This window comes from Nymphaea colorata, chromosome 3 (genome assembly GCF_008831285.2).
Source record: "Nymphaea colorata isolate Beijing-Zhang1983 chromosome 3, ASM883128v2, whole genome shotgun sequence".
Taxonomy (NCBI): Eukaryota; Viridiplantae; Streptophyta; class Magnoliopsida; order Nymphaeales; family Nymphaeaceae; genus Nymphaea; species Nymphaea colorata.
In genome coordinates, this window is record NC_045140.1 from 6,341,524 (window position 1) to 6,353,305 (window position 11,782).

The window sequence follows — 11,782 nt, forward strand, 5'->3', positions numbered from 1 at the left end:
CAAAGCGATCAGGTGTGTTTTCTGAAAACCTCTTAGTGCCAAGGGTTTCAATTAAAAAGAAAAAGTCCAACAAATCATTTTTGTATTACAGGTTCTTTGGTGGAGAGAAAGCCACTGTAAGAGGTTAGCAGATGAGCATGGAAGAAGACCTCCTCCTCACGAGTCACGACTCGGCAATGTGAGATCCATGATAGAGATCGGATGGTGGGATGGTCCGATCTCTAATCCATGTATTTCAGCCCTCTTGTAGATTTGAAATCCAAAGAAAAGGGATCTGTTCGTTTTATTTTGGATCTCTCCCTAAGATCCAACCTCAAATCTAAGATCTGAGGTAAACAAACACACCCTCAAGGACACATGAATGTCATGGAGAAAGTTCCTTCGTTGTGTATTTATTTCCCTCGATGCATTCCTATGACTACGTGGATGCATGAATATGACATGTAACTAGGTATAACATAACATGATATGCAAAGACTGGATGTATGACTCAAACTATTGAATTGATGATAACATAATGAAAGAACACGTTAATTATGTGTACAAAGTGATAACATGTAATGAACTCGATAAAATTATGATGGATGCATATGAAACACCCTAAACTAGACTTATTATGAGATGGTGAAATAGCGATAGAGAAAAAGAAATAATAAAAGGAAACGCCCAAAATTTAAAGCGGTTCAGTGCAAAGCACCTACTTCCTCTATGGGTCTTTCACACTTGCACCTTACACATAGTATGAGGTTTCTCTATATAATCTTCCTCCTTTACAGTTAGGTGACCTGTCTCCATTATAAGATTTAATTTTGATTGTATCCTCATCAACAAATGTTAGGTCAAGGTTGGCAGTGCTGTCTGTAATTCAAATTTCATTCTACTTTGAAATCAAAACTACGGTCAGTTGGATCTTCTTTCTTTGAGTGATCTTCACCATTAATTATAATATTGCACCTATTCTGGTTAACAGTTGGTGGTGCATGGATGCTATATATCTTTGGAATCACAAGAATTCCCTCATCAGATTTTTACATTAAACTACAATCATGGGCAGCCTCAAGGGGCATAGCATAGTTAGTCAAGTTAGGTGCGTATGAGAAAGCAGGTCTCTAGTTCGTATGAGAAAGCAGGTCTCTAGTTCGATTCTGATTGTCACTATACCTCTGCGTTTTAAGTGGTATGGTGTGGCATCTAGGTTCAAGGGTGCAAAAGCTGCAACCACTGACAACAAAGCACAAAGGGAATTTGGGAAGAAGGGGGTGTGGTGTCTCCAGCCTCTTTCTCTATAGGTGGGCTATTAACCTCTCTCTCACCCGAAACTACAATGTTGAGCTACCAAGTGATTTTCTTGTTGGGAGTTGCAATGGTGCTAGTTGGCTTGAACGTTGAAGTTTGGAAGACTTGGAATTTCCATAACATAGCTGTGCATAGGATATAGTGAAACCTCTGGAGGTTGCAAAAGGGGAATTTTCGCAAAGTTGTGCGCTAGAATTTGTGCGCTGAAAGATAAAATTTACGCGGTAAGCAATGGTGTTGATGTATGGTTCATCGAGATTGTGTCTTCGATTATAAAGGGTGTTATATGGAGATGTTGTGCATTGGAAAGGCAGCCAATTGATAATCTCCAATAGATATTTGCCTTGATATAACCAGTTTTGCTGTGAAATGCACTTGTTCTGCAGGATTCCTGCTAGAGTACCTGAAATCTAACATTGGTAGAAGGAAGAAGCAATCACATAAGAATTTTGAAGATGCAGTATAGGCCGTCTTTTTCCCTACTGAATGGTTTTAATGTGCATAGACTAGTTATCTGTGTTCAACAAAAATGTGGTGCATCAAGGTGTAAATTAATAGCTGACTGTGTACTGTTTTTTTTGTTTGTGCTGTATCTTTTCATTCTTTTTCTGTTGTATTCTTTTGCCTATTGAAATATAAGGGAAGGGTTGTTCGCCAGTTATCCTTCATCTCAAAAAAAATTATGGGTTTAAAAATGCATCACCATGATCTTTGGCATATTAGGAGACTTCCTTTCTGATCACGCATATGAAGAGATGTATAGGAATAAAATGGCAAAGTTGTTTTCACGAAAAAAAAATCAGCAAATTTTAAAACAGTTAATCTTTTGGCGAGAAAAAGAAAGGTAGCCAAAATCTTAAAATTTAAAAATAAAATGCAAAAAATGTGAACCTAAAAGTATGGTGACTAAAAACTGGAAAAACACATGAAAAATGCATGTAAAAGGAAAAAAACGCAAAAAAAAAAACACATGTTTTCTTCCTTTTTTTTTGTGTTTTGTTAGACTAACCGGGTTTTAAATGTTTTAAAAGTGTTTTTTTTTATAATACGTGTTTTCCATGGCTATGGTCTTACCATACGAAGCCCATCAAAAGCTCAAGCTTGATACTTAAACAAAACACAAAGCAAGCACACATTGGTCACTAATTAACCTCCGTCTTCTTTACATGAACTAATCAACCTTCAAGAGTTTTGAGGAAGGGGTTGATCATGGAGAAAACTTTTAAACAGAATCAAAGCTCTCTCCGGCTGGGCATAGGGAACCATGTGAGCCGCACCGCGCACCGTTGCATAGACCAGTCCTTGCTCGTAGATGTGGTACCACCCACCAACCTGAGAGAACCATGAACAGTAAGGGCATTAACCTTGATCCATCCTATAAGCATATTATCACGTCTTATAAATAAGAGAAGATAGAAATTCTTTTTCAGCTGAGCCTTGACTTTTTTATCTGTTGAAAATTTCCATACACTGTGCAGCGCATCATTAAATATTTGGACTTACTCATATTCTGCATGTGTTTCTCAGCAGGGGAGAAGGAAACTCCGATCAAGGCTCTTAGACGACTAGAAGGATATACGGTAGATTTTGAAGAACAAGGCGCATATCTACTGTACCTGCCCATGAGCGTACCATGCGCGGTATGGTACCTTGGTTTTCAAGCGCAGCTCCAAAGCCAGCCTTGTCATCTGCAGCCGCGTTCCAGTCAAAGGCACCACAGAGTCTTGGTCGCCACTGCCAAAAAAAACTGTCAGTCACCAACAGTCCACATCCACAGATATGAGAGAGAGAGAGAGATTGGCTGCGCCAAGAATTTCTTGAAGCGAGATAAACAGTCCAAATTGTAGATGACAAAGATATATATATATATATATATATCATTTAATTGGACCCCCCTATCGTCTCCCTTCCTTCCTTATTACCCCTCTCTTTTGTCTCTCGAGCCGACCTTAGATTAACTACAGGAATTCACAAGACAAAAAGTATGATACATGAGTCATCCGATTAAGTATTTCTGACAGCCCTCATATCATACGTGAGATCCGTTCAGATTTCATGTCCATACAAACTTTTATCTATCTATCTATCTATCTATTTATCTATATGATGATGAGAGACCAAAGAAATGAAGTATAGAATGTTACCTGAATATCCAGATTCGGACGCCCTCCTTCAGCAGTTGAGAGAGCAACGGCAGCATGTCACTTAGCTGATCCTCCGACTTGTAGTTCACTATCCTGTATCACCCCATACAGATCCCACTACGTCAAGGTTGGGATGCAATTTTCTTACCAAAGTTAAGTGGATATATAAAAAACACGGCTCACAGGATACATGGACTGATAAATATGAGAACTAAGTACACTGTTTAAATAAGCAAAGTACTATAGCATGAGTTATCATTCCGTCTTTCGAAAAACATAACTTGTAAAGATTCATTGGATAAAATCTTATAATTAGTTCACACCATTATTATGCATGCTGAGAAGAGCGTAGAGCAAGAGCGTCTGAAATATATCTTCATGCTATAAACATAAGTTACTTCTCTTCTTGAATTTGATTTGGGCACGTCATACGGATAATTAATTGTAACAAACATACGATTTTTCGACCCTCTAGTTAAATAGGTAATAAACTTTCTTCATCTATTAATAAAAAAAAAATGCATTGAAAAACTAATGACCTAATCAAGCCGAGTCGCTGAGTCAACTCTACTCCAGTTTCCAACCGATCCGAATCCGGGTCGCCAGTTTGTCAATTATGGCTCTAAGAAAATTGACGTACCAGCTGATGAGGAGGGAACGGGCAGTCTATCTGGAAGGGTCGTTTGTTCATTATCACCTGACTTGAGTGTGCCGTCGATATGACCGGTTTATCGTGATATAGAAAATGGAGCAACCAACCATTTAGTCGAACTAAGGAGCAACTCGTACAGTGTAGAACGAGAAGGAACTGGACCACGTCAGAGAGCGGGCCCCACATAAGGCCCCATGCCCCTTCGTCAAACACATTCAGGTGGGCCCCGGACTGCTGTCCGTACGGCCGCCCTCCTTCCTCTGTTTGAATACGGCTAAAGCAATCCAACAAATACAACGAGGAATCGATACACGGATACCCGCGAAAGTACATGATCAGCCTTAGAAAGGAGAAAAATGGCAAAATTAATCTTGGGCAACCACAATTGGATCCAGATAATTGTGACCGTACGGGGTCCGGTCCTGTTTCGATATTAAGAATAGGTTGATGCAAAACATGCACTAAGTTAATGATTTGTTAGACTTTTAAAGTTTTTATAAGAAGAGAAAGTGGATGGCCCCTATCAACATTTTATAATAAAAAAATACACATTTTTCATAAAAAACACATGAATCAAATCATGTTTTATATCAAAATAGTTTTTGTATAAGTTTTTTTAGTCAAAATTAAAGGGTCTGGTTTTTATGTATGTGTGACTTAAACGTCTGGTTTCTACCAATTTCTGTCGATATATATCAACACAGACAAAAATGCATGATTATTTTATTGGTATCATAAATAAAGTCTTGGTCTATTTTGGTAACATTTCAAGCTCTATTATTTCTCTTTCAAAGTCATGTATTATGAAAGACATTAAAATATAGCATACGTTCGTTCTCTATTCCTTGTTATTGAAATCGTAAACTAAACCCAGTTGGCCAAGTTGCTGGCTCGATGAATGGGTTGTGAAAAGTTAAAAATCATTAGTAGAATTCGTTTTTAAAAATAAACTAAAAATATATAATAATTAGTTAAAAATATGAAAATCCTTCAAAAATTTTCAAAATAAGAAAAATAAACTGCGCCACGTATGGCACCCACTCCAATTTTATTACATCAGTTGTTTCAGAGTAACATTGTTACATGAATATTCCAATCCACAGAAACAAAATATAGGGGCGGTTGGAAAGGGAATGCTAGAACAGTACCAAGTTGTTTTCTTATTGTCAAACGCCTCTACACGTACCATTAGTTTAGACCATATTCATAAATGTTGTCTTTTTCACATTGTAAACGGTGAATTGTTAAAATTTTAAAAATTAATGAAAAATAAAATAAAAGAGAAGCTAAACATAAAAAAAGAAACAAATAAAAATTTAAAACAAAAACAAGCAGTTCGGCCAAAAGAACTTGAAAAGGAAAAAAGAGAGAAAAGCGCCTAAAGAAGAATGTGTTTTTTTTTGTTCGTATTTGGGTTCTTTGACTACGGTTTAGACCCAGGTCCCCCAACATTGCTTCTAAATTCTAGTGATGCTAGGACTAGTTAAAAAAAAACAAACTAAATTTCAAATAAGGAATAACGAATGAAAGGTTACAAAGGAGAAAACGGTAAATTAATATATACAAGAAGAACAACAAGTGTCGTGATTTTGGTGTCGTCTAGTCTAATTGAGTAATTAATTTTGATCAAATAGAAAAAACAGTAGGCGTTATCTGTTCATGACTTCAGGTAGCTCTCCCTTCTTATTTAGTTATTCTCCTTCAAAGCATGCTTCAGTGTATGAGAGAATTTTTCACGTAAAAGAAGTCAAGAGGAAGCCTCCATATATATATATATATATAAGAGAGAGAGAGAGAGAGAGAAGCGTGGGCGTGGCTGGTACCTGCTGCAAGCTTCCCAGGCGTAAGGTAGGGACGTGAGATTGGCATGGAGGGACTTCTGCACTGCCGCTCGGTTCAAGTAGCGCGTGATCTCGTGGTCGATGCACACGTCCACCTCGCTCCTCCCGGCTCCATGGCCCATCTGATCACCAGTAAACTCATTCAAAACACTTGACCCAAAATCATCGTACCATTGCTCCAAAGGACATGGCATAACTGGTTGGCTTGAATTTGGTCCGAAAATGAACCTCCTTTTGATTTTGATGGGTATTACTCTTTAGACTGTAAATAGTGACATACGTGAAACTTGATTTGAATGATATAAGAACATGATGTTACTTAAACATGTTCTAAATACAAGCGGCATAAAGAAATATCCCCTAGCTGTATCCTATCTCGCTTTCTTCATCCCACTTTCTCATATCTTGGGTGCCACCGACGTAAAGGGTTGAGGCCAACTTAGATTAAGTCATCGCTTACGCGTGTAAGTTCTACTTATCGGGCTGGCAGAAGGCTTTACTAACACCCCAACTCATCCTTCTTCTTCCAAAGAAAGGGAGAACTTCAAAGCATCAATTTCTGTAATAATACTGAGACGACAGCCCACCTTACTGCATTTTATGTGGGAGAATCCAGTATTGAAAGATGAACTTAGCATACATATGATATGCGGTGAGAATCAGTAGGTAGCTACTTCTGCAAGAATCGGAATTGAAAGTGCGGTCTTGTCTAAGTTTTATACCACCAAACAAGAGAATAGAAAATGGTTGAAAAAAAGTCTCACTTGGAAATCAGATCAGTATTTATACCAACCATTTATGGTAGATGGATTTTCAATGCTTGAAAGCGACGATACGGAAATTTCCCAACTATTTTAGGCTCAAAACAATCTGACAAGAGAATCACTGATTCTCAAATGGACCATGCTGAACTGTGTACACTATACAGAAATCACCAGAAAGATTCCAAGCGTGATATATATATATGTATATATGTATCTTGGGCTTTAAAAATTTTATGTAGACTTCAATAGTTAACACTGACGGGCTCCCATCTCCAAGCTATATACACTGTTAGCTAGGAAAGGTGCCGCACGTACGTCCCAAATAAACTATGGTGCAGCCATGTCTCCCAACCCGAGAATGACATGAAGTATCTTTAGTATCTCTGGAATCTCACTAGAAATTAAGCTTAACGACAGAGACAACGCAAACAAAAGAAATTTTCTTGAGCATTACGTTTATCATATATGGAGAAAGCCATTGTCGTCAAAATCGACGTGCATCGTACTGGCACAACCATTTTCCTTAAAGGAAATCATTCCTCAGATGAATGTTCACTTAAGTTGCATTTGATTTCCTACTGATCTTCGGTTTGAGGAGATCCAACATAAACGATAGTTGAAATCCACAGTTTTAAAGAACTGTAGATTTTAACATCAAACCTTGGCGTGGATTTGAGGTCCGAAGGAAGGGAATCGGACCTCAAAATTGCAGACCTGAGATTCACGATGTTCTGAGATCACTACCAATCTCAGATCCACGGTAACCTAATGCAACCTTAGTCATTGGCAACAACAAGAAGTTTTGTAACCAGAATACTTGAACCAAGGATTGGGCGCTATTAAGACTCACTTTTGAGTTATTGGCGGAGTTAATGGTAGGCCAAAATCTAGCTCTACCAATCGGGCCGTCTTTCGAAGTTTTCAATAGAAATTGGAAAACGATCGTTTTCCAAGGTTTTGAATGCTGTAGAGAATTAAATGTCACAGCGAGAGAGAGAGAAAGAGAGAGATTACCATCTTTTGAAGACGGAGTGCTTGGTGGAAGATGGGGGGAGGGCAGACATCCAGGGTGACGTCGTACATGTTGATGGAGTCGCCGATCTCGGCGTGGGCGGCGTCGAGGAAGAAGGGGCAGCCCTTGCCGGGTTCGCCGACGGAGCCGCTCTCGCCGGTGTAGCCGAAGCTGAAGTCGCAGGAGGACAGCACCCCTCGGTACGTCCGGTCCGATATCAGACCGTGCGACCACAGGAAGGAGTACGTCGCCCTTGTGTCCAACCCGTAGTTCAGCAGCGGGTTCCCCACCTACAACACGTCCGTTTCATCATCAGCACTTAAAAACAAATCCAAATTAATATGACTCCTACTGCTTTAATTCCACCCTCGTATCAGATTCTTCGAGGAAAAAAAAATCTGTCTATAATCAATTATAAACTAATTATTGGAAAATACTGCTTGTTTTTCTGCATACTGAACTTTTAAAACAGATATTTGAGAAAGGAAAACTATATTTCTGATCCATCGAGGGGCACGTCGAGAAAAGGGGATTCTGTAGTCAATATTTGGTGATCACGCCAATAAAGCGTAAAATCAAGAACATGGTACCAATAAATTTGAGCTCTGAGTAAAAGTACTGCAGTGTATTGATTGGCCACCTTAAATGGTAGCTCAATTTTTTTTTAAAGTGGTTGGTCAGTGGGTACAGAACAGATAGAACAGCGGTGGGAATGTGCACCAGAAAACTAGGTCTCACATTCAATGCAGGCCTGCAGTCATCTTTTATTTACAATTTGTTCAATGGAAAACTTTCAAACTGTGCTCACATTCAGAGACAACCAAAAATTTTCAGCAAAGTGCGGAGAAGAATATCATCAAATACTTGTTTATTTGTAGTTTGTATTATTTAAGTGAATGGAAATGGCGATTTGAGTGCAGTACCAGGATGCCCTGCAGGTTGAATCTGAAACTTTCTCGGCCATCTGCAACGCGTCTGTTGTGCCTCAGTATTAATGATGCCAGTTGGGGTATGTAGTGACCTGTATAGAGAATAGAGACACGAGACCTCTTTAAAAAAAAAAAGCTTTCTGCGGTTGCCTTCCAGTAAAGAAGATAATGATTCATATATTAAATCACGAGACGAATTCTGTTTTTCTGATCTTGTTCAAAAGAGAGAGAGAGACCTGCGTAGCTTTCGCCAGTGAGAAAGAGTTGGCTTTGGCTGTACTCTGGGAACCTCTCGAACCATTTCAGAAGAAAAACGACGTTCTCCTTGGCTGCATGTGACCATTCATTTGTCCATTATATGAAAGCAACAACACATACCACTTCAATTTCTGGCTATACGCTAAAAATCTCTCGCATTTCAGGCAGTGCCATACGCTAAAAATTCCTCTCTCTCTCTCTCTCTCTCTCTCTCTCTCTCTAGGGCTCGATTGGGAGATCTTGTAAGGAATCGGCAACAGTGGGCTGTGATTATTACCTACTTTCCCGTCATTGTAGTTGTACTCATGAGCAGTTTCCTTAGAAGAGTAAGACCAGCCCACACCCGCAGGCGACTCCAGGAACAGGATATTCGCCACTGACCGCCATTACAAACACTCATCAGTAATGCAGATAAATGTTCAAAGACAAGCACCTTTAGAGAGAAGGAGAGAGAGAGAGAGATGGTACGATAAGGTTGTTATACATTTGTTCCATGAGTGATGATTCAGTCTGAGTCCGTTTCCCGTTCCATGCGGATAGAAGGGGCCTAGCTCTGTGAAGGCACCACCCCCAATGGAAGAACACCCAGGTCCTGTATTTCAAACAGTATTCTTGGTTTCTTTAATCTCAAATATATCCGAGACGAGACGCAGAGCAGATTTAGTATCTTGGGTAGGCGACAAAGATGATCAAAATCGGATATTTTTTCTTGGACAGCCAGTCCAGTGAAGATCAGGATCCTGCTTTGGAATACCCATCTTACAAGGTGCTGTTTATTCATATGAAAAGCGCAAAAGAGTGATAGTTGGCACAAGAATCGAACCGGGAAACAGCTTCCGGTTCCATGGCCAGAGCGTCTCAGTTGAGACGAGACTCAAGACCTTGTTCCCAAGCAAGTGGAGCACTGTCTGCCGCACATATTAATGTTGATCAAAGAGATAAAAAATCGGTCTACTAACTTTAGCTTGTCATTCTTGAAAAGAAAAAAAAATGATCTAGTCAACTTATAGTGCAGAAGTTCACAGTGCCCGTCAGTTTATAAGCCGATTCGATCATGTAATCTAGAAGCTAGCAAGCATCAACTTCAGAATTTTTCTTCTCTCTCTCTCTCTTTCTCCATATATATATATATATATATATAGCCGCACCTGGATTCATTCCTGGTCACAGAACTAGGTTCAATATCACAGAAACAGTAACAGTGTGTAGCTCAAGAGTATCGATAGCTAGCAGGAACGAACTACTCCTCCAAATACAACCAAGGAAAAGGAGACATGTGAAGTGGTGGAAAGAAACGAAACCAATATTGAGGTAAGCTAACAGTAGAAAAGGACTGGTGCTAGAAGTGGTTTCTATGAATTTGTAAGGGAAAAGATAGCATGGGCAGACCTCCATTGAGCCACAGAGCCAAGGGCAAAGAAGAAGCGTTGGGGTGAGCTGTCTCGACGAAGTAATAGAAGAAGTTGGTCCCTGCGGATTCGTCGACGTTGATGTAGCCGGCGTACTGCTTGAAGCCCACCGGCGGCTGCCCCGGGAGGCGGTCGATCAGATGCTCTGGTGGCGCCGATAAAGCCACCAAGCAGAGGCAGAGGCTCCTAGCAAGCAGCAGGATGAAGCCACCATGGAGGCCCACACTCATCTCTCTCTCTCTCTCTCTAGAATACTTTCAGTGTAGGACAGCGTGCACAGGGGTTCTTCAGGATAACATACATAAATAATGGAAAGGAAACGAATAGGAGCAGCGGCCGCGGTGGTCTCAAGCGGGCTTCCCAAGTCTCAACAATCACGCGACGAAGAGAGAAGCAATCTCTTTGTAGTTTAAAATTTTCCCTTGAACTCCACGAAATATAAGAGAAAACTACATTTCAACTTCATGTTTCTCCAATTTCTTTTCACATCATCCGTGTATTCTGGAAACTGCGAGCACATTGCTTTGTTTTATTATTATTTTGCACAAGTTGGGAAAAAGGTCTTGATGCAAACAACGAGGTGAAGAAAATATTTTAAACTTTGAAGACAAAAAGCTTTTCTTTCTTACGGCGGTGGTGAAGCATCTGTTTGCCGGTTTTCAAGAAATTTTTTATTTTATTGAAATTAATACAAACATGCGAGGGTAAATTCTGACATTTTGCCAAATTCATGTGACTCGATGGAAACTGATTTTTTCTCCGGCTTATCTACTGTTGTTGACAATGCTATCGCTGAACTTGTCACTTTCGAGACAAATTAACTTTTTTTTCCCATTATTAATGCTTTATTTCATTCACTTCGAAAAATCAGTTTATTTCATTTTGAGAAAATTAATTTTTATGATATTAATGGGGAAAATTGATCTTCAGGGCTAATGTGAGAAAATTGGATGAAGAACAAAAAGGGGTTTTCAATAACAATAAAGACAGGTAGGGATTTTTCCAAATAACCAAAACAATTAACTGTTAAGCTTTTCGTTATTGTAATTGGTAACCCAATCATGAAAATATCAGTTAACTTTCAAGAAAATAACAAACTATCTATCGATTTTTATAAATTAATAAATAAATGCTCATTTTTTATGGAAATTTTCAAAAAGTCGCCTCATGTTTTAAAACAAGTTAACTTAGAAGCCAATTTATATATCTACCCTTCTTCGCCACCATTTCCTCCTTGGAAGTTGGATGTGGAAGAAAAGGATCACAACTTGTGTAGAACAAAACAGGAAAATGAAGAAAACAGATCTTAAGTTAGTGCTGATGGTAATCCTCCTTACTTAGAGGTACGGCTGTGTATCGAGTGTGGCGGACATAACAAGAAGTTGGGTTCAGGCTGGTCCTGACCGACTGCCTGTAAGTTTGTTCCAAGCCCATCCAGGCCTGATTATAATAATATATAATATATGAAAATATACCA

General features: G+C 39.3%; 1 protein-coding gene across 2 annotated transcripts; it reads right to left on the reverse strand.

The window, feature by feature from the left end:
- Positions 1-2,416: 2,416 nt before the first annotated feature.
- Positions 2,417-10,661, reverse strand: LOC116251011 (serine carboxypeptidase-like 42). 2 transcript variants are annotated; one of them, XM_031625059.2, is made up of 10 exons: positions 10,286-10,661; positions 9,381-9,488; positions 9,174-9,272; positions 8,875-8,967; positions 8,633-8,730; positions 7,712-7,999; positions 5,916-6,055; positions 3,441-3,533; positions 2,913-3,030; positions 2,417-2,628 (listed from the first exon to the last, which is right to left on the reverse strand). In XM_031625059.2, exons 1-10 carry the CDS (start codon positions 10,533-10,535, stop codon positions 2,479-2,481), a joined length of 1,437 nt encoding a protein of 478 aa, XP_031480919.1. In that variant the 5' UTR covers positions 10,536-10,661; the 3' UTR covers positions 2,417-2,478. The 2 variants fall into 2 exon arrangements, 1 of the variants encoding a protein (XP_031480919.1); XR_004171567.2 differs by having other exon boundaries at positions 2,566-2,628; positions 2,800-3,030.
- Between the last annotated feature and the right edge of the window lie 1,121 nt (positions 10,662-11,782).

Coding starts and splice junctions, on each gene's coding strand:
- LOC116251011 (XM_031625059.2), bottom strand. CDS start 10,535: ATGAGTGTGGGCCTCCATGGTGGCTTCATCCTGCTGCTTGCTAGGAGC. Junction 8,968..9,173: donor CTACAATGACGGGAAAGTAG/GTAATAATCACA, acceptor GGTCACATGCAG/CCAAGGAGAACGTCGTTTTT. Junction 6,056..7,711: donor CACTCCGTCTTCAAAAGATG/GTAATCTCTCTC, acceptor ACTGGTGATCAG/ATGGGCCATGGAGCCGGGAG.